General features: G+C 41.4%; 2 protein-coding genes across 4 annotated transcripts; one reads left to right on the top strand and one right to left on the bottom strand.

Moving 5' to 3' along the window:
• The first annotated feature begins 1,891 nt into the window (after positions 1 to 1,891).
• On the top strand, positions 1,892 to 16,564 carry orc2 (origin recognition complex, subunit 2). The gene is made up of 15 exons (XM_061731352.1): positions 1,892 to 2,015; positions 2,248 to 2,319; positions 3,200 to 3,385; positions 8,704 to 8,790; positions 8,880 to 8,957; positions 9,042 to 9,131; positions 10,395 to 10,717; positions 12,114 to 12,223; positions 12,301 to 12,433; positions 12,957 to 13,053; positions 13,128 to 13,274; positions 13,351 to 13,522; positions 14,777 to 14,838; positions 14,926 to 15,044; positions 16,045 to 16,564. The coding sequence occupies exons 2-15, from the start codon at positions 2,250 to 2,252 to the stop codon at positions 16,126 to 16,128; spliced, it is 1,758 nt and encodes a 585-aa protein (XP_061587336.1). The 5' UTR covers positions 1,892 to 2,015; positions 2,248 to 2,249; the 3' UTR covers positions 16,129 to 16,564.
• On the bottom strand, positions 16,294 to 22,177 carry cfap410 (cilia and flagella associated protein 410). 3 transcript variants are annotated; one of them, XM_061731353.1, is made up of 7 exons: positions 21,989 to 22,177; positions 21,854 to 21,872; positions 21,320 to 21,366; positions 18,817 to 19,046; positions 17,895 to 18,045; positions 17,705 to 17,801; positions 16,294 to 16,784 (listed from the first exon to the last, which is right to left on the bottom strand). In XM_061731353.1, exons 1-7 carry the CDS (start codon positions 22,063 to 22,065, stop codon positions 16,593 to 16,595), a joined length of 813 nt encoding a protein of 270 aa, XP_061587337.1. In that variant the 5' UTR covers positions 22,066 to 22,177; the 3' UTR covers positions 16,294 to 16,592. The 3 variants fall into 3 exon arrangements, with proteins under 3 accessions (XP_061587337.1, XP_061587338.1, XP_061587339.1); XM_061731354.1 differs by having other exon boundaries at positions 21,320 to 21,394; positions 21,989 to 22,107; XM_061731355.1 differs by lacking the exon at positions 21,989 to 22,177 and having other exon boundaries at positions 21,838 to 21,872.
• Between the last annotated feature and the right edge of the window lie 530 nt (positions 22,178 to 22,707).

Below are 22,707 nucleotides of genomic sequence, written 5' to 3'. Positions count from 1 at the left end.
GGCTGTTCCCAGAATTTCCCAGAATGCTTTTCGTCGTCATTTGCGGACTGAATCAAAAAAAAAACATGGCGGACATTTCTTATTTTTTAGTGAATAAAATCAATATTTTGAGTTAGTTTCTGCATAAAAATGCGTTTTGATTACATTTCTAGTGAAATATATATTTTACTTTCATAATATTAACTCAGTGAATGTATATAATCACTCGCTTGCCCGTTGCAAAGTCTTTTTCAAACCTCGCCAGAATAAAGGCTGATTTATGGTTCCGCGTTACACCAACGCAGAGCCTACGGCGTAGATTACGCGGCGATGTACGCCGTACCCTACGCCGTAGGCTCTGCGTCGATTTAACGCAGACCCATAAATCAGCTCTGGAGCAGGCGGGCATTAATCCCGAAATTTTCAGAGCAAATTTCTTAACAGGCGTAACTACAACTGTTAGATTTCATCTATTAAACCAACATTTATCTTCCTAAATGATTTATTTCAGCCAGCGGTAATTCTCCACAGAGCTGCAGGTTGACCCGTCTTTGCGGTGTGTTCAAGTGCTTCTTTTTGCGCCCGACCCAGCCCGACACAGGCGACGCGAGGCGACACAGCAGTCGGGCGACAGCGGGCGACGTCGGGTTGGTGTGTCCTTGGCTTTAGTCCTGTTCATGGCTCTTACCTCCTTCCAGAACCCATTTACATTATGGCTAAGTAGCTTATCAACCATGGAGTCAGCTCTCATCGTTGTTTCATGTTTACTAGTATAGCGTACAGCATATTTATACTTTTTGTGAGTGAGCTTTTTATGGTCCAAGACAGGTCCCTGTCTGGGCCGACCTGCTAACACCCAGGCCTTATGGGCCAGCTTTGCCTCTGCCACATGCTTATTCCACCCTGGCTTGCCTTCTTTTCTCTTATTAGCGTAGCTAAAGAAAGGTCTACACACATAGCCCCCACAACACAGTCATAGAGAGCACATAAGTCCCTGCATAAATAACCTTATTTAAAACATTGAAGAGAAGGATGATTTCTCTATATCAAGTAATGAGCGGTGAAGCTTGCTATGTTGATTTGGGTTTTCATTTATTTGCTGATTTGATTTGATTATTCAAGGATGAAGGAAACATGTAGACTGCACCTTTTTTTCTTTCTTATTTCTCGAGGTTGTTTCCTTGTTGTCATTTTTATTTTATTTTATTTTAAATTTTGTAAAAGCTATTTTGATGTTTGTCTTATTTGTATTCTTTTTTGTTATGTCATGACCGAAAATAAACTGAAACTGAACTGAAGATATTAGAAAAATAAGACATACAGGACTGTCTCAAAAAATTAGAATATTGTGATTTTCTGTAATGCAATTACAAAAACAAAAATGTCATACATTCTGGATTCATTACAAATCAACTGAAATATTGCAAGCTTTTTATTATTTGAATATTGCTGATTATGGTTTACAGCTTAAGAAAACTCAAATATCCTATCTCAAAAAATTAGAATATTCTGGGAATCTTAATCTTAACCTGTAAGCCATAATCAGCAATATTAAAATAATAAAAGGCTTGCAATATTTCAGTTGATTTGTAATGAATCCAGAATGTATGACATTTTTGTTTTTGTAATTGCATTACAGAAAATAAAGAACTTTATCACAATATTCTAATTTTCTGAGACAGTCCTGTAAACTGAAACTGAACTGAAGATATTAGAAAAATAAGAAATATAATGATGTCATATTCTAAATTGTTACCTGTATGTTAGCATAAACAGTATTAAAACAGAAATCTAGAGAAAGACGTTTGAAATAGTAACAGCGTGGGTGTTTGCAGTGCATCATGGGAAATGTAGTTGTATCTGCTGCCGGCCTCTCATTGGACACTATTTGACCTTTCACTTGTCACGTGGTTTAAAAACTTCAGCAGGATGGCGCGGAAACTTGTCACATCACCGTCAGAGAGCTAAAGTGCTTTTTATGTCGCTTGTTTAGGGTTTCCAGCGCCGTCACTTGGTGGCCCACCGACGTTTTTAAAGTGAGTTAAATGCGTTTATGACTATTTGAGTTAGTGTAGTAATTATGTGCCGTTTTCGTAAGAACCAGGGGGTGTAACGCCTAAATTATGGTTCTGCGTTAAATCGACGCACAGCCTACGCCGTAGTGTGCGCGTAGCCGCGTACCTTACGGCGTAGTCTGTGCGTCGGCCTAACGCGGAACCATAAATCAGCCTTCACGCCTGACTTTCCCTATGTCGTGTCTATCTGCAGAAATGAGTGTGTTGGAGGTGAAGTTTGTCGGAGACCGGGATGTTTTGGAGCACATCGTGGACAAACAGGAAGGTATTAACAGAACTCGAGTTGTAAAAAGAAACCAGGGGGGTGGTAGATTTTATCATATGGGGACAGATAATTTGTGCTGATTACAAATAATATAATATATTACAAATAATAGCAGTGACCAAAAACACCTGCAGAAATACTGCAGGAATGACATAGCAGCAGTTAAATGCAGCCTTCTGTAAGCTTTAAATATCCACTGGGCTTACATCAAAACACAACAATAAAAAACACTTTTCTGAATTTATCAATATGACTCTGTCCTTCACAGGATAAGTAACATGGATCACTGCAAAAACTCTAAATCTTAACAAGAATATTTGTCTTATTTCTAGTTAAAATGTCTCATTTTAGTAAAAAGAAACCTCATTACACTTAAAACAAGACTCGTCACTGGAAAAAACAACAATTTTCACCTGTTTCAAGTAGATTTTCACTTGAAAAATCTGCCAGTGGAACAAGATTTTTTTGCTTGTAATAAGAAGATAAATCTTTTTTTTTCCTACTTATTTCAAGTGAAAATTTACTTGAAACAGGTGAAAATTGTCAAATAAGTTATTTTTCTGGTGTTATTTTTCTGGTGATGACTCTAAATGTTGAAATAGCAGTAAAACCACATTCATTGATGAAATGACATAAGGGATGGAAAGGAGGGATGGCAGTTTTACAGGGGGATGATTTGGACCGTTTTTATTTCAGGGGGGATGATTTGGACCGTTTTTATTTCAGGGGGATGATTTGGACCGTTTTTATTTCAGGGGGGATGCCGTCCCCACTCATCCCCCTTCAGCTCCAGTACTGGGTATCAGCACCTTTTGTTGCTTGAGTGTGTAGTTTGTGCTCAGGTGAGCGCCTCTCTCACCTGTGGGTGCTGTGTGAGCAGGGCTGCAGGCCAGCAGCGCCGGCTCGGTCCAGAAGATGGTCACGTTCAAGGGCCGCGCTGCTGGTGCGCATTCGTGCCGGCGGGGCCGCCGGGAGGACGCGGGGCAGGACGGGGATGAAGATGAAGAGGATGGGCTCCTGGATGAGCAGAATTACGTCCGAACTTTAGGAACAGGTGACGCAGAAGGTGAGAGATGAAGACTTTTCTAAATCCGGTGATGCATGGCGGGATCATTTGAGGTTCCATATCGCCTGTAGGAGTGAAGGAGACTGTCTGATTTGAAGTTTTTTATTTCGAACATGCAGGATAAAAAAAAAAGTACAAAAAAGTAAAAAAAAAAAAAAATGTTACCGATGTATGTCTTCTCTGCATTAATCACGCTCTGGAACTCATGTGGTGGTAACAGCTCAAAGGGTGTTTATTCTGCAGCATTGAACAGAAAAGGGTGCAGGAGACAGTGCACATTAACTAGGATGTGTGTGGACCAAAGCACATGTTCTGTCTGTCTCATGCTAGTATACTATACAGTGTTCTGATTGCTTTATATATTGATCGTATAGTGGATTTGATACAGTTGCATTAAAGTAAAATAAATCAAATGTCTAATATATGTAATACAGAAAATGTAAAATACATGTATCTTTTTTACCATGAACTGTTATCATTTTTTAAATATATCATTTTAGCTTATTTATCCAATACAATGAATCTGCCCAAAACATGAAATTGTGACAGTCAAGATACCTGCAGCATTGAACAGAAAAGGGGTACAGGTTGAATTGAATTGAATTACAGGAGACACATTAACACATGAACTCAGATATGTGTGGACCAAAGCACATAGTCCGTCTGGGAAAACAACAATACAACCTGTCAGCTACTTGTACTGGAGACAGTTTTTTTTGCAAGTAATAAACATGCACAGAATATATGTTTGACTGAACAAAAAACGTGACAAAGTTGGTCTAATATAGTTAGCTTTCAGACATGTGTCCCAGATTAACTTTTAAGTGCTTTCCAAAACGTTTATAATTCGTTTTGTCGAAGCCTGATGCATGTAGAACAGCAGGTGGCGTAGTTTCCCCATTTAGCGGGATTTTAAAGGTATTGTGACATCATTTTTAACATGCTTTTAACACTATTAAAAGTCTTGGCCAACATCCCTCAAATGTGTCTAAAAGAGTGTAACAAGAAAAACTTCACTCTAGTACTCCATTCCTGGCTTTTTATTACAGTGTTTTTTTGCGCCGTGAAAAATGCTTCCTTTCCCCCCTTTCCTGTCAATCATTGCTCCGCTCCTCCTCCAAACCTCCTCCTCCTCCAGCCATACGCTCACAGCGGCGTCGGAGCGACAGGCGAAGCATGCACGGAAAAGCAGGAGGGCGAACCACAGCAAACAATCATAAAAATAAAGGCATGCAAGCAGCACTGTCCCCTTGTCTTAAGTCCAGTCAGTGGCCGCGGGTCTTCTTAGCAGTTTTCCTCCGGTGATTAGAACAAAAGAGGCTCTAACAGCTCTGTGTTAAGCCTCATTTATGGTTCCGCGTTAAATCGACGCAGAGCCTACGCCGTAGGGTTCAGCGTACGGTGCGCGTCGCCGCGTAACCCTACGCCGTAGTTCTGCGTCGGTGTAACGCTGAGCCATAAATCAGCCTTTATGGGTTGCTGGAGAGGAGAGGAGACAGGGAGCTGGGTGGAGGGGGCGGTGATTTAGCGGGCCTTGACGTCACGGCCCGCCACCAAACCACATGCGCCGTTTTTGCACAGTTATGCGGAAAATCCCAGAAAGCACACAATACACTGAATGTTAAAAGTTCGTTGTTTTTTGGGTGTAATTGATGTCAAGACACCCAACAAAACACAAAAAATCCATTTTTCATGTCACAATCCCTTTAACCACAACCTATTCAATTATGTTACACACACACACACACACACACACACACACATATATATATATATATATATATATATATATATATATATATATATATATATATATATATAATGAATGTGTGTACAGCACTTGGTCAGACCTCACCGATCCACCAACATGCTCGAAACCGAGTAGGAATGAAGTAAACACTTATCCAGTCCTACCCCTGAATTTTACATACATTCTTACATATAACAACAGTTTCAATAAGCTTACTTATAAAACACCCATACCTACTTTAATAACTGTTCAATACAGTGATATAATACTCAATTATACATACAGGACTGTCTCAGAAAATTTGAATATTGTGATAAAGTTCTTTATTTTCTGTAATGCAATTACAAAAACTAAAATGTCATACATTCTGGATTCATTACAAATCAATTGAAATATTGCAAGCCTTTTATTATTTTAATATTGCTGATCATGGCTTACAGTTTAAGATTAAGATTCCCAGAATATTCTATTTTTTTTAGATAGGATATTTGAGTTTTCTTAAGCTGTAAACCATGATCAGCAATATTAAAATAATAAAAGGCTTGCAATATTTCAGTTGATTTGTAATGAATCCAGAATGTATGACATTTTTGTTTTTGTAATTGCATTACAGAAAATCACAATATTCTAATTTTCTGAGACAGTCCTGTACATAAATATAGTCAAAATCAAGGCAAAGAAAACAAAACAAACGGCCAGCATTTAGTTGTGCTAGTATGTATGTATGTATGTATGTATGTATGTATGTAATAGAAGTAATTATAATGCATAGTATTACATTATCATTAGTTTACTATAATACTACAATATAATAGAGAACAATAGACAGCAATGGTATAACAATATACTTGAATAACTATATAAGAGTAGATATGCTTTACACACTGGTTCATATATTTACCTCCAATTGCAGGAAAAAGCAGGTGTACTCAGTAGTTCATGTGTAGCGATGAATCCAGACGAGGCAGCTGTGGCTGCATCTATCAGTGTTTTCTGGAGTGCTTCACATGGTTAAAGCACTGTAGACATCAGTGATTGTGAGGGGGGTTGTTGGTGTAGACCAGAGTCTTCAACTCCAACCATGAGGAAAACAGGCCTGCAGGAACTCACTTATGCGGGTCTTGAGGACTCTAGTGGCCCCTTTGCACTAGTACCACCTCAGCTCGGTTCTACCCGTTTTGCCCTTTTGCACTCGGGGCTGAGACAGGTAGAGCCGCTCCAAGCCGATACTATTTCTGTAACCATTCTAGTGAGGTTCTATCAGGGCTGAGCAGGGACTATTTCCGACGTCACCACCCTCCACGCCTCTGATTGGTCGGGGGGCGGGGCCGTCAGACGTTTGAATCAGGAAGCGGGAGTCAGCGCGAGGCGACTCGCGGCGATTTTATTATAAAGCACAAACGTCTGTTTGGTGATCCAACTCTGAGGTGCAGATGTTCATAAACCTGGGGGCTGACGAGATAATTAAAAAAGCGATGTAGACGGGCTGTTTTACTCTCAGCTGCTTGCGGCTCCAGCTGATTTCTCATCTGCGCCGACATGAACAAAGGTGTTGCGCAATCGAGTACGTCACAGCAGCTTCACCCCAACCTGCACACTTCTCCCCTGGCTGTGGAAAAACACACGGGTGGAGCCGCGCCGGGCTGAAGCGAGACTAGTGGAAAAGTGGCATAGGTTGACAAGCAGGGCCGGTCCAAGCCTCCACGGGGCCCAAAACAACATTTGATTCTGGGGCCCTCTATTACTGCCAATAATACTGATTATTGATCATTCACACACCCACTATAAACTTATTTCATGTTCTTTCATGTTCTAGACGTAAGAACTTTTTGTTGTAGTTAGATTGTAATCCACAGTGATTAAGACCATGGAAGCAGAACAACAGATTAACAAATTTGTAGAAAAAATCTTTCAATGAATATATATCAAAGTCAGCAACGTCCCCTACTGGCCACACAGAGAAGCAACAGGTCAAAGGTCAGAGAGCTGCACAGTTGCAGCAGAGTTGTTTCATCATCCTACTGTCAGCCTGGCAGGTTTTTACCATCTATGGTTTTTAATCTGAAATGGAGCAAATTCAGCTACAAGAGCGGCCTGGGGTTGATTTACACTTAATACTTAAAGTGATATAGTACTAAGTGATACTGAGTGTCATCTACAGTGTAGGCTACTAAAAGAAACTAAATAATCAAATAGATCATTTATAAACCATTTACTGTAAACACGTTATCTAGTTTATTTTTGGTTTTAAATAAACTGCAACAACAATTTAGTGCAACAACAAACTTCTACAAAAACTATAATTAAAATAACTCAACTTAGATAAACAGAACCTCGTCAATATGTTCTCCATATAAGAATAAATTCAAGTGTACAAAAACAGAAAAATAATATGCCAGCAGTATCTACTTTAGTCTGTTAACATAATATTGTTTATGTAATAATATTAATTGTGTTTTTGTACAATAAAATACCTTTTGATGATGTATGAATCATCACTCACACATAAAAAAATAATTTAATTTTATTTGGTTTAACCCTAAACAGCCGCTTAGTTCACTTGGGCCGGATCTGTTGACAAACATCCCGACTTCCTGCCTCTTCTCAGCTTGAGTCTGCAGGTGCTGCCTCACCTGGTGCTGCCATAAGCTTCATATGAAAGTCCAACTTTAGGTGACTACCTGGTAGGAATGGGTGATATTTTACCGTTCACGATATACCGTAAACAAAATTCCCCACGGTAAGAATTTGTCATCTCGCGGTAAAAACGATTTATTCCTGTTGATGACGCTTTTGTGTAACAAACATGGCGGAAGGAGCTCGTTGTTAAACGAGGCTCCAGCTCCGTTATCTGGAAATGGTTTGGATTTAAAAAGAGACAAGGAGCAAACATCATCTATTATGTGCAGAGTCTGCAAAGAAACAGTGAGTGCAGAGGATGGCTTTTATTTATTTGTCCTGTTTCTTTATCAGGTTGTATTTCTTTTTCTACTTTTGATTTTTATCACACTGAAACTTGAAGGACAATTGTACTTTTGCTGTTTGCACTGTTATCCCACTGTTTAAGCCATACAGTTTGATTAAATGTTGAATCTGTTCTTACATTTCAAACTTGTTTCATTTGAGTCATTACAGTTTTGCAGTACAGGTGTACTAATTTAATTGGTTTGATTAATTCAATGTAATTGGTGAAGTTTAGTAGTATTTAGTATCTTTTAGAGCAGTGATTTGGCTCCAAAGACTGAATGTGGTGATAGATTTATAGTTACAAAGGTGGAGTTGAATTGGTATTTTTTTTATCGTCATTTTTATCGTTATCGGGATAAATGCCAGAAATGATCGTGATAAATGTTTTAGTCCATACCGCCCATCCCTACTACCTGGAGTTTTTGAAGCGGACCGGTGCAGCGGACGGGTTCTGGGTGGATTTAAACTGCTCTGAGACTTGGCTGAGGATTTGATTTCACAGTTTGAATCACAGTCTGAATCCTAGCAAAAAAACAAGCTTTAGCCCATCAGTGATCCAGATATGATCCCTGTGAGTGAAATGCCTTCCTTGTGTTTCCAGAGGATGAACATGGTTTGTCGAGAGTGGCCGGATCCGCCATCTTCACGTTCCAGAAGGTCAGACGTGGTCACAGCATGGCCCAGACCGGTGAGAGCTCCGTCTGTCCCCACATCACTTCCTCCAGTGTGTCTCCGTCTGGATTTACTGAATAATTACTGCCGTGTTTCTGCAACCAGCCAGTGAACTGGCCCGGACTCCTGGGAAGAGCGTCCGAGCCAGCGTGGAACCCTCCACTCCCACCCGGACAGGACACGGTGAGCCCACCAGACCCTCCATGTCTTCTAGGATCCATTGTTTTTTGCGTTTGCTGTCACTGTAATGTCTGTGGTCCTGTGCAGACCCCAGAGGAGAAGGCAGGACCCCGCGGAGGAGCAAGAGGGTGCAGTTTGTGTCCACGACTCCACACCGGCTCAGGAAGAGGCTGTCTAGTGAGTCCACGGCTTTTACCGGGGGATACACGTTTATTAACCAATACACCAAAGAGGGGGCTACGATGTATAGAGCAGTAACATATTGGAATAAGCTTCCACCACATTTAACCATGATAAACAATAAAGCTAGGTTCAAAAACAAATGAAGAAAAGCAGTACTTAGCAGGGACGTCAGTTTTAGTTAGTTGGTTTATTCTGAAATTCTTGGTTTATTCTAAGGGCCAATCCCAATTCCCCCCCTACTTTCTACCACTTCACCCTTAAAATGAAGCCACAGGCGTAGGTCCTTGTAATGTTCCCTAGGGATTGGGACACCACTTGCTACGTCACTGCGTGGTTTACGTTCGGGTACGTAAGCGACTGCGTAATTACGTTTGCACAAACGTCACACCATATCAGGAAGCCCAGAGATAAAAGCTGTTTTAATTTCAGCTGTAGCGCTGTTAATATGACACTTTATTAAGTTTTAATATTTTTTCAGGTGTAAAAGTAACTATTAAGATCCCCAACCTGGGCTCAGTTTATCCAAATAAACTGTTAAGAAATTTTCTCCGATGTTTTCGGGGATGAGAAGAGCCGCCGGCTCGGGAGCTGATTTATGGTTCCGCCTTAAATCAACGCAGAGCCTACGGAGTGAATATTATGAAAGTAAAATATATATTTCTCACAGAAATGTAATCAAAACGCATTTTTATGCAGAAACTAACTCAAAATATTGATTTTATTCACTAAAAAATGACAAATGTCCGCCTAGTTTTTTTGTTTGATTCAGTCTGCAAATGATGACGTAAAGCATTCTGGGAAATTTTCTCTAGCCCTCGGTCGGTGAGTCAGTATCTGAAATCCCTCGCTCTGAAGGGCTAGATTGATACCCCCTACCCCTCGTTATGTCCACTAGCCCTACATGCAAAGAGGAATTGGGACACCACTACCCTCACGGGAACGTGCAAAATGTAGGGGTAGGACTGAAAAGTAGGACTGGGGGGGGATTGGGACTGGACCTGAGTGTGTAAAATGGAATATTTTTTGTTGTTTGGTTCTGGCTGGTTTCAACAATTTAAGGGTTGAATTCCATCACATCTCTTATAATTTTTGTTTCTATTTAGTTATGTTTTAATTGTAAGGATTGTATTTTATTGTTATGTGTGCAATGTTGGACCTCAGGAAGAATAGTCTCCACTGCAGCGAGGACTAATGGGGATCCGTCATAAATAAATAAATATTTGATACAACCTAACTAAATGTGCTGAATGTTTCCAGCCCCGAGTCTCCGGTCAGACAGCGACAGCGAGCTCTCTCCCTCCGACTCCGGAGAGGATGAGGAGGAGGAGGAGGAGGATGGTGATGGTCCAGAGCACCAACAGAGAGTAAAGAGAGACGACCAGGAGAAGCTGAAGAACCCCAGAACTCCCGGGCGAGGCTCGGCCGCCGCAGCGCTGTACAGGACTCCTGCCAAGAGGAGACGCGGCGCGGCGGGGGCTCAGACCTGCATGGTGGAGGAATACTTCGAGGCCCACGGCAGCTCCAAGGTCCTCACGTCAGACCGCACCCTGGAGCGCATGCACACCTCCAAGCTGGACCGGGTCCGTCCACACACAGACACAACTGCAATGTAGCAGGACAGTGGTCCCCAACACCCGGGCCGGTCATCTGGTACCGGGCCGCACAAAGAAAAAATAATTTCTCTCATCCCCGACTGATGATGGTTGACTCTCAAACTGATGCTTCACAATGTTTTTATTCCTTGGATGTAAATACACTGCAAACACACCGTAAGAGCTATAAGGAATAAAATAGTTAGTCTTTCTACATTCATATAAGTTTAATTTAACTTAAATACAGACCGACACAGCTGCTCGCTCGGCTACCGTTAACCGCAATCAGTGTTGGGACTAACACGTTATTTAGTAACGCGTTACAGTAACGGCGTTAGTTTTGCGGTAACTAATACTAATACACATAACTTTTTAAATTCAGTAACGCAGTTACCGTTACCACGGTGCGTTACTCCGTTATTTTTGGCTACAGCGAAGCCTTTTTTCCCCGCATGCGGAGACCGGAGGAAATGTAGTGTGTGTGCTTTCAAAAACATGACGGTCATGGAGAGACCGCGTGAAGTTAGTTTTACGTTGGATATTCGTTAGATATTCGACAGAAATGCCCCCAGAGCGAACGTCTGTGGAATATCCAACATAAAACTAACCGCGTCATGGAGAGCCGAGAGACGGTGAGTTTCGCAACGTGGAGATATTGTCATTACAGTAATCCCTCGTTTTTCGCAGCGGTTACGTTCCAAAAAGAACCTGTGGTAAGTGAAATTCTTTTTACAATTTAAAAAGGCTTCAAATTGCAGAGATCAGCACCGCCTCGCACGTATTCCTGCTCTTCTGACCGAGCCGATGCATCCCGACTCTGTAGCGTCTTTTTCTCCTAAAGCCGCGGTGCAGGAGTGCTTTTTTTGTGTCAGTTAGGAACCACTTTAGCATCAAGACACTAGTTTAGTCTTTCAGACACACTTTCTACTGCCGTTAAACCTTTACCGTTAAAGTCCAAAGCGCTGGATGTTTACAAGGTCTCGGCGAGACGCCTTCAAAATAAAAGCACTAAATATCGGTCTCCTTAACAAATAAAATAAAAGCCTGGCCTTAAATAACGTTAATGACAAAACAAACATAAAAACACATTTATAGAAATACTCATATTAAAGGTAATTTACAGTTTCCATTATTTTATTTTTTTTAAAATGATGTTTTATTATTATTATTATTATTATCATCACTATAGAGAAAATACCACAGTTTTTGATGCCGATCTTGTCATTTTATTTTGTTTTTATCAGCTACACCTTTTAGATTGGGCTGTGAGAATATTGTCAGACATTAAACCGGTCCTGGTTCAGAAAAGGTTGGGGACCGCTGCCGTAGGACAGGATTTTATTCACATCTGAGCCTAAATGTTTTAGTTTGTTTTGTTTTGCAGGAAACTTTGGTTCGTTTGTTGGAAGAAAAACCTTCCTGTTATGCAAAAGAGATCCAGCAGCTGCACGACAAACACCGGCAGCACTTCAGCAAGTGGATGCTGCAGCTGCGGTGAGTGAGGCTGTTTTCTCTTCATGGTGTTGGAGGAAAGGTCCAGAGCTGAGCGTGTGGTTGTTGTGGGTGTGCAGGCTGGGCTTCAACGTGCTGCTGCACGGCCTGGGCAGCAAGAAGGCTCTGCTGGAGGACTTCAGGACGTCTCACCTGGCCAACCAGGTCCACCTGGTGGTCAACGGCTTCTTCCCCTCCATCACGCTCAAATCGGTCAGTACTCACACACAGGAAAGGCTGATGTCGAAATAAATTCAACTTTATTTCTATAGCACCTTTCATGCTTAGAATGCAGCACAATGTACAGGACTGTCTCAGAAAATTAGAATATTGTGATAAAGTTCTTTTATTTTCTGTAATGCAATTTATAAAAAAAAAAAAAAAAGTCATACATTCTGGATTCATTACAAATCAGTTGAAATATTGCAAGCCTTTTATTATTTTAATATTGCTGATTATGGTTTACAGTTTAAGATTAAGATTCCCAGAATATTCAAATTTTTTGAGATAGGATATTTGAGTTTTCTTAAACTGTAAGCCATGATCAGCAATATTAAAATAATAAAAGGCTTGCAATATTTCAGTTGATTTGTAATGAATCCAGAATGTAGGACATTTTTGCATTACAGAAAATAAAGGACTTTATCACAATATTGTAATTTTCTGAGACAGTCCTGTACATGTCATCCACTCATCCGTCTTCCATGCAGTAGCAGCTTCTGTTCTTCCTCTGCAGATCCTCAACGCTGTGACGTGTGAGGTTCTGGATCACCAGGGAAGCTTCCGGACCCCCTCGGACCAGATCCACTTCATCACCCAGAGCCTCAACGACGGTGAGTGTGCAGGATGTGGACGGTCCACGTAGTGCTGGTAGACGTGAGGTTTACGTGCAGAGCCTGTTCCTCAGACCCAGACCTGCACGTGTTCCTGCTGGTCCACAACCTGGACGGGCCCATGCTGCGAGGGGAGAAGGTCCAGAGCTCGCTGGGCCAGCTGGCCGCCCTGCCCAACCTGCACTTAGTGGCCTCCCTGGACCACATCAACGCTCCGCTAGGTGGGTACTGGGGGCGGCTGCAGCGCTGCAGACACCCACGCTACGTCAGAACTCACTCACGTGTGCTCGTGTCTAGTGTGGGACCAGTTCAAGCAGAGCCAGTTCAACTGGCTGTGGTGGGAGTGCGTGACGTTCCAGCACTACGGCGAGGAGACGTCCTACGAGAACTCCCTGCTGGTGCAGCAGACCGGCGCTCTGGCCCTGTCCTCCCTCACTCACGTGCTGCGCAGCCTGACGGCCAACGCAAGGTACCGGGACAGGAATCCCTCGCTAGAACGCCGTTCACTTTACATGTCTCGCTGCTTCACGAAGTTGCATCGTGTAAACACTGACTGTGTTTCCAGCATCAATAACCCTTTTAAAACCCGAATATTAGCAAAAACACAAATTTGCACGGCCATGTAAACACCAATAACCCCTTTGAATAACCCCAATTTGCTCATATTCAGGTTTTTAAAAACCTGAACATGACCCCTGGGTTACTCCTTTTAAAACCTGAATATTGGGTCATGTAAACACCAAACGGAATATCCCCATCAAACGGAACAGGAATTTGTTTTCTGCTCATGCTCTGTTCACAAGGAATCCTGGTCTTTTGAGTCCAGGAAGTTCTTCTAAACACGGAGAAACCAAGACCAGGAGGAGACTAATCACTTCATAAATGTAATGAAGGATATGAACATTTCTGCATTTGTAGACGGTAGAAAGTACTGGGATAGAAGATTTACAAGAAGGTGAGAGAAAAGTTGAGCAAAGCAGCATTTGTTTTGAATTTGGATACAGGAAGAAGAAGCGGAAATGATGGGAATTGCATCATGACGTTCTCCGTGCGTCGCTGGTTTGATCCAGATATCCCAAATGATTAATTACCATTTAAACGTAATATTCCCAATGTTTCAGTAACCGGAATATTAGCAATAACCCGAATTTTGACTGCATGTAAACGTAGTCATTCTCCCCGCTTCTTCACTTCCTGTATCAATAACGTTGGTTGCTTAGCAACAAGCTGAGAACGACCAATGAGCTTCAGCAGCAGCTGAAGAACAGGACCTTTGATGAATCGTTCATTACAGTCTCAGATATAATCCATGGTGACATGTCGGTTTATAAGAATCTTTTTGCCCAGAAGAAAAAAGAGCGAAAACAACGACCCATAACTATTTTCTTCTCTGGAAAAAACTCAACTGCAGCGGCTTTAGGATAAAAAGACGTTACAGAGTCGGGATGCAGCGGCTCAGAAGAGCAGGGAAATACACACCTGTCATTTGTCCTACTGTACTTATTGTATTTTTTTTCATTTTCTCCCGTTCAAATCCAATTAATCGGGTCGCGGCTGATCTCCACAATTTTGAAGCCTTGTATAATAAATGCTACTTGGCGGATTTCACTTATCACGGGTTCTTTTTGGAACATAACCCCCGAGTAAAAACCAGGGATTTCTGTATCATCAGCATAAAAGAAACGGCTGGCGTCTGCTGCATCTCAACACTTTCTCTCTGCAGAGGAATCTTCAAACTCCTGGTGAAGTTCCAGCTGGAGAACACGGACAACCCTTCCTACGCAGGTCTGCACGTCCAGCTGCTCGGCCGTCTTTAGTTCCACCGTCAGCCGCACGGCTGTAATCTTGTCTTTGTTTTAATGCTCCGTGCAGGATTGTCCTTCCAGGATTTCTACCAGCGCTGTCGGGAGGCTTTCCTGGTGAACTCTGACCTCACGCTGAGGACTCAGCTGACGGAGTTTAAAGACCACAAACTGATCCGGACACGCAAGGTCTGCTCTCCTTCCACGACAAAGCACTTAAAGGCCCAGTCCCAACTCCCCCTAGTCCTACTTTTCAGTCCTACCCCTAAATTTTGCGCGTTCCCGTGAGGGTAGTGGTGTCCCAATTCCTCTCTGCATGTAGGGGGAGTGGACATAACGAGGGCTAGTGTGTATGAATCTAACCCTACACAGTGAGGTATTTCAGATACTGACTCACCGACCGAGGGCTAGAGAAAATTTCCCAGAATGCTTTACGTCATCATTTGCAGACTGAATCAAACAAAAAAACATGGGACATTTCTTATTTTTTAGTGAATAAAATCAATATTTTGAGTTAGTTTCTGCATAAAAATGCATTTTGATTACATTTCTAGCGAGAAATATATATTTTACTTTCATAATATTCACTCAGTGAATGTACATAATCACTCGCTTGCTCGTTGTTGCGTTGTATCTTCAAACCTCGGCAGAATAAAGGCTGATTTATGGTTCTGCGTTACACCAATGCAGAGCCTACGCCGTAGGTTACGCGTCACCGCGTACCCTACGCCGTAGGCTCTGCGTTGATTTAAGGCGGAACCATAAATCAGCTCCCGACCCGGCGGCTCTTCTCATCCCCGGAAAACATCGGATCAAATTTCTTAACAGTTTATTTGGATAAACTGAGCCCAGGTTGGGGATCTTAAAGGTTACTTTTACACCTGGAAAAAATATTAAAACTTAATAAAGTGACATATTAACAGCGCTACAGCTGAAATTAAAACAGCTTTTATCTCTGGGCTTCCTGATATGGTGTGACGTTTGTGCAAACGTAACTACGCAGTCGCTTACGTACCCGAACGTAAACCACGCAGTGACGTAGCAAGTGGTGTCCCAATCCCTAGGGAACATTACAAGGACCTACGCCTGTGGCTTCATTTTTAGGGCTAGTGGTAGAAAGTAGGGGGGGATGGGGATTGGCCCTAAACCTGTTGCTTTCCCTCTCACGTTTGCGTTGTTCCTGCTGCAGGGAGCCGACGGAGTGGAAAACCTGCTGGTCGCCGTGGATACAAGCACTTTGATGGACTTCCTGGAGAACGAGGAGGGGGACTGAGAAAACACTGGAGTCGTGAACTTGGTGGAGTCACTGAGACGAGGGACGGCTGCATCTGGTCTGGAGACGCCGGCTTCAGGGTCGGCCCGTCGGAGCGCTGCTTTCACCTGCACGTGCACCCGCCCATCACTTCTGGGTCATTAAAAGCAACACTTGGACTTCTGTTATTGCTGGTTACTGTCTTTAATTAAAGAAATAAATTCACGCATTTAGCAAAACATTCGTTCTTTTGTTCTTACGAAGCAGGTAGACATGCGGCATTAAAAACAAGATGCATAATGAAAACCGTCCACCACTTGAACAGATTTAGAACTGCTCCACTAAGAGAAGAGGTGGCTCAATCTGTGGTGCATTACAGACCAAACGTGACGGGAGACGCGAGTCCCGGAGACGGGACTCCCGGAGGGTCCTGAGGCTGAGTTTGGGGGACGAAGGAGGACATGAGATGTCGGTTCTGGCGTACGTTAGTGCTGGATCTCTGCGTGGCTGGTGAAGGTCTGCGTGTCTCCGGGGCCCAGCGTGTCTTCGGAGACCAGCGTGTCTCCGGGGCCCAGTGTGTACGTCTGCAGTCTGTTCTGGGCGGCCGCCTGCACCACGTGAAGCTCGTCCTCATCCAGATCCCTCAACAGCAGCAGAACCGCATCAAGAATGTGAGTCTGAAACGTGCAGATTGTTAATCAGACAAAAAAAAAACGTAAAGTTTGGAGAGTACCGTATTTTCCGCACTATAAGGCGCACCTTCAATGAATGACGTATTTTAAAACTTTTTCCATATATAAGGCGCACCGCATTTTAAGGCGCTACAGTAGAGGCTGGAGTTACGTTATCATCCATTAGACCAAGGGTCTCAACCCGCTCTTTCATCCTTATACTGCGGCTCAGAGTGGCTTGGGAAAATAAATTACAAAAAAAAAACTAAGTATTTAATTGAAGTGTATTTTATTTGTGTTAGTTCTTTAATATTTTAGTTCTAAATTGGAAGATTATTGTGATCTTGACATATTAGAATAAATATATTTTATTGTTTTTCGTCGCTCAAAATAAACGTCATACTCGCTAAAGCCGGTATACATATATATAAAGCCGGTATTCCCGCCAAAACGCCATCCATTAGTCGCAACTTTCGACCCCAGCAAGGCCAAGTATGGAGAAATGTAAGAAAAGAAAAATATCTGAAAAAAAATGGAACATTCAGTGATGACTGGGCAGATTCATTTGCATTTAGCTCTGATGAGAGTGGCCTACCAGTATGCCTAATTTGTGGAGAAAACCATCTAAAAATAAACAGTCAAATGTCGCAAGACATTTCAACAATACACACAGAGCCTTTGCTGAAAAATATCCAGAGGGAGAAGAGAGGAAAAAAGCTGTTTGGGAACTGATGCGGAAGGCTGATCTGACGAAAAATCACTTCAAGAAGTGGATGAAGTTGCGGCTCAATATTGATCCATATATAAGGCGCACTGGATTATAAGGCGCATTGTCAGCTTTTGAAAAAAATTGAAGGCTTTTAGGTGCGCCTTATAGTGCGGAAAATACGGTATTTAAGTTTAGACTCGGGCGGGAGAGAAAGAACCTTTTTTAATGTCGGCTTTTCCCTGGTTGATGGAGAGGAAAGAGAAGAGAACTTGTCGCGGGAGAGAGGCTTCATCCCCAGCTCTTCTCTGATTTTACTAAAAACAAAAAAAAAACAAATTCAGGGAGAAATGTTGTGTTTTGTAGTGTTTCTACTTTCCATGAGTGTTGCTGAACTGCTCCAAACCCACTTGGTCTCCTGCATGTTGTAGTTCAACGGGTCGTTCTCCGTCTCTGCATCTGGAAGTCCGTTATTGGAGAGCTGGTTCTGGATGTTAGCCGTGGGGGTTCGGACCTCCTCCCCGTCCACCAGAGCCAGGGCCAGCTCGTCCTCCGTAACCACTGCACCACACACACACACGCACGCGCACACACACACACACACACACATACGTCAAGAATCAAACACCCAAGTTCACGACTCGTGCGGCCAAACTACTTCCTGGTTCCGTGTAGGCCTGTGTTGAAAAAAATCGATTCGTGTGTCTGTCTTTTTCCATCATCACATTACAACTTTTGGTATTTTTTTTGTTTATGCCCAAAAAAGGAATGTTTTGTTGGACACAAGAATAACTAGTGCCATGTTTTTGCCTTTAAATATGTTTAAAGGTATGAAAACATTAAAGTTTTCAGTTATAATTGCATAAATTGTCTATATTTTATTACTTTATATACTGTCTTGGGGTTACATTTGCATAAAATGCTAAGAACCAAATTCTCAAAAATTAAAACGGAATGTGTTAAAAAATAAAACGTCCTCTGTTTCCTCCCTGGATCTGGATTACTCCCTTGGTAATTCTGACCCACACGATGTTTCCAAAAGCAGTTCTATCAGCATTCTGGGAGCTGATTGGTCCTTACAGCATCATTAGCTGCCAATACTTGCTGTTGAATCTCAATATAATACTAGTATTAATATGTTGCAGAACTACAGTCATATTATTCATGCAACAGCTCAAAAAACAGTTTTAATAAAACTAACCCACATCAATATCGAATCAAATCGTGATAATCGATTCTGAATCTTAAAAATCGGAATGGAATCGATCCCCAGACCTAGTTCCGTGACTGGCAGGACGCTGGCGAGCGTGTGTGCAGAGACGTCCAACCCACCCTGGTTGTCCAGCTTCTGCAGGCGCGGCAGGCAGCGCAGCACGGTGAGCCGGTACCGGCCCGGCTGGGCTCCACAGCACGGGTTCTCGGCCAACCAGAGCACCCGCAGGCGGCTCAGCGGGCGCAGGTAGGACAGCTCGGAGAGGGAGGGGATCATGTTCTTCCTCAGGTACAGCTCACTGAGAGACAGGCAGCCGGCCAGAGGAGAGAGGGAGGAGATGCTGTTGACGCTGCCAAGACAGAGAGAGAGACAGAGAGAGGGGTCACAGTGGGGACAGGTGTGACCAGGGTGTGTTAGTTAACATGCACTTGGCTGTGCAGCAGCCACGGCTCCTCTGTTTGGGATGAGGATGAAGGAAATGCTGCAGCAGCAGCTCTGCTGCAGTTGTCCTGCTGAACACTTCATCACTTCATGCCCATAAACTGCAGGGACAGCGACACCTACTGGCCAAAAGTAAGCTGACTTGAAGAGTATTTCATGGCTCCATAACTTTCAATTATTTTGTTGTTAAACGATGACTCCCATCTATCACTTACAGGACTGTCTCAGAAAATTTGAATATTGTGATTTTCTGTAATGCAATTACAAAAACGTCATACATTCTGGATTCATTACAAATCAACTGAAATATTGCAAGCCTTTTATTATTTTAATATTGCTGATCATGGCTTACAAAACTCAGATATCTTATCTCAAAAAATTAGAATATTCTGGGAATCTTAATCTTAAACTGTAAACCATAATCAGCAATATTAAAATAATAAAAGGCTTGCAATATTTTTGTTGATTTGTAATTAATCCAGAATGTATGACATTTTAGTTTTTTTAATTTAATTTTCTGAGACAGTCCTGTATGATGTTTTCGGTAATCTGTATGTATTATTTTTGCTGTTTCTACCTACATAAGGGGATTCCTGGTTACCGTGCAGATGATCGATACAGTAGTTACCACTCATGTCTTGATTTCTGTTCCACATGGGGTAGGATTATTAATCCTACCTATTGATCATTTGCATGTTTTGCTTCTATATAATGATTTCCTATCTATTGTCGATTATCTATGGGTGGGCTTTTCCTTTGTCCATATCAAGGATATAAGGAATTGAACTCTAATTTATGAGTAAGTCTTTTTTTTTTAAATGTGTTAAATCTTTAAAAAATATATATATAACCTTGTACAAACTTTAAAATTTAGCCATCCTAAAACTAAGAGGCGCCTTTGTTTTTTTTTTTCACTAGATATGTATGACGGCCAGCTGGCCTGATGTTGCCTTTATCTAGTTATAAGATGTTTGAATGAATTTTTTTCTATACCATGTGACCCATGGGGAGGCTTAAAATGGGGCGTCTATTGTATCCAAATCAGTCTAAAGAAGAGCAAAATGCGCTCGAAACGTAACGACGATTGATGTGCTAAATAAATCTGCACTAGGGAGCAAAGGTGTGCGGTCTCCTCTTGTTTTTTCCTGCTACAACCAGCGCCCATCCCTGCTGGAGGTTATGTGTCAGGATGAGACCAGTACTGGAGTTGAGGGGGGACGGCATCCCCCCTGAAATAAAAACGGTCCAAATCATCCCCCCTGAAATAAAAACGGTCCAAATCATCCCTCCTTTCCATCCCTTATGTCATTTCATCAATGAATGTGGTTTTACTGCTATTTCAACATTTAGAGTCATCACCAGAAAAATAACTTATTTGACAATTTTCACCGGTTTCAAGTAAATTTTCACTTGAAATACATTCTCATTACAAGCAAAACAATCTTGTTCCACTGGCAGATTTTTCTACTTATTTCAATAATAATAATAATAATAATAATAATACATTTTATTTGTAGAGCACTTTTCATGTATAATCTCAAAGTGCTTACATAAACAAGGGAAAGTCAGGACACATAAAAGACCAGAAGTAAAAAAGCATAAAAATAATAAAAACATCTAAAAAAGACCAGGGAAAGCCTTCCTGAACAGGAAAGTTTTAAGCCCCTTTTTGAAAATGTCCACAGACTGGGGTCAACGTATTTCAAGTGAAAATCTACTTGAAAACAGGTGAAAATTGTTGTTTTTTTCCAGTGATGAGTCTTGTTTTAAGTGTAATGACATGTATTTACTAAAATGAGACATTTAAACTAGAAATAAGACAAATATTCTTGTTAAGATTGTGAGTTTTTGCAGTGATCCATTTTACTTATCCTGTGAAGGACAGAGTCATATTGATAAGTTCAGAAAAGTGTTTTTTATTGTTGTGTTTTGATGTATTTGATGTAAGCCCAGTGGATATTTAAAGCTTACAGAAGGCTGCATTTAACTGCTGCTATGTCATTCCTGCAGTATTTCTGCAGCTGTTTTGGTCACTGCTATTATTAGTAATATATTATATTATTTGTAATCAGCACAAATTATCTGTCCCCATATGATAAAATCCACCATCCCCCCTGATTTGTTTTTACAACTCGAGTACTGTGTGTCAGGATGAGACCCCAAAGAGATAAATGGACCAACCTCAGTGTCAGCACTTCAATGTTGGGCATCTGAGTGAAGACAGAAATCTGAAAGAACACAGAGTCGTATACAGGACTGTCTCAAAAAATTAGAATATTGTGATTTTCTGTAATGCAATTAAAAAAACAAAAATGTCATACATTCTGGATTCATTACAAATCAACTGAAATATTGCAAGCCTTTTATTATTTTAATATTGCTGATCATGGTTTACAGCTTAAGAAAACTCAAATATCCTATCTCACAATATTAGAATATTCTGGAAATCTTAATCTTAAACTGTAAGCCATGATCAGCAATATTAAAATAATAAAAGGCTTGCAATATTTCAGTTGATTTGTAATGAATCCAGAATGTATGACATTTTTATTTTTTTTAAATTGTATTACAGAAAATAAAGAACTTTATCACAATATTCTAATTTTCTGAGACAGTCCTGTATCTCCACGTAAACAACAAATAAGTAAAACAATAACAGCAGATGCAAGTATAAACACAAGTATTGTTTGTGAACATACATTTTTGACTACTTACGTCAGTTAAACTGCATCCCCTGCAAAAATAACAGGTAATATTAGCGCACATGCAGGATGATGCGGGCTGTACTGGAGCACTGCGGCTCTCACTATAAGAGCCATAATAAACTGACAGTAACATGGAAGCTCTTACCAGCAGTTCAGTTTCCTCACGCTCTCCAAGTCCGAGGCCTTAGCCTTGGCCAGAACCAACTTTCGCGTTAGCTTCATTGTTTATCATCTAATTTAATTAAAAATAACTTAAACATTTAGGGGGAAACAAATAGGTTTTCATCGTGTCATAAACGAACAAACATTTGATTTCAACTCAGCTGCAGAGGGGCGTCCGCAACATGAATGCGCATGCGCGTCTGCTTGGCGTCCTTGGTTACGACTTAACTTCATTAGATCATTTTGTGTACACTTTTTCACGATAGTAACTACAATACAGTACATAAACAAATCAACTTCAATATTATTTACTCATGTGTAGAGATCATGGATCTATTAATAAAATCGGTAGAGATGTAATTCTTCTTCTTCTTCTCAGTTTTATTGGCGGGTCGCAAACAGCTTTAAGGTGCATACCGCCACCTACTGTACAAGAGTGTGTAACATCATTTCATTTAGCCTGTTTTAAATTCTATTTATCAGCCTAGTGTCTTTTAAGAAATGAATCAGTGCCTTTCTGGTGATTTCACCCCCTCTCCCTCTGTTCCCAGGATCCCCCTCAAATTCCACTCACGTCCTGCCTCTCTCACTTTTTCCTGTAGCCGTTCTCTTTCTATTTCATATCTGTTACAATGCATTAGAATATGTTCAATGTTTTATTTTATTCCACAGTTCTCACACGTATCACTGTCCCTTTATCCC

Source organism: Cololabis saira, chromosome 10 (assembly GCF_033807715.1).
Source record: "Cololabis saira isolate AMF1-May2022 chromosome 10, fColSai1.1, whole genome shotgun sequence".
Taxonomy (NCBI): Eukaryota; Metazoa; Chordata; class Actinopteri; order Beloniformes; family Belonidae; genus Cololabis; species Cololabis saira.
Note: the sequence above shows the minus strand (reverse complement) of the source record. Positions and strands in the feature narration are given on the sequence as shown.

Coding starts and splice junctions, on each gene's coding strand:
- orc2 (XM_061731352.1), top strand. CDS start 2,250: ATGAGTGTGTTGGAGGTGAAGTTTGTCGGAGACCGGGATGTTTTGGAG. Junction 2,320..3,199: donor CATCGTGGACAAACAGGAAG/GTATTAACAGAA, acceptor CTGTGTGAGCAG/GGCTGCAGGCCAGCAGCGCC. Junction 3,386..8,703: donor AGGAACAGGTGACGCAGAAG/GTGAGAGATGAA, acceptor TTGTGTTTCCAG/AGGATGAACATGGTTTGTCG.
- cfap410 (XM_061731353.1), bottom strand. CDS start 22,065: ATGAAGCTAACGCGAAAGTTGGTTCTGGCCAAGGCTAAGGCCTCGGAC. Junction 19,047..21,319: donor ATTGAAGTGCTGACACTGAG/GTTGGTCCATTT, acceptor CTGTCTTGGCAG/CGTCAACAGCATCTCCTCCC. Junction 18,046..18,816: donor GCAGAAGCTGGACAACCAGG/GTGGGTTGGACG, acceptor TGTGTGGTGCAG/TGGTTACGGAGGACGAGCTG.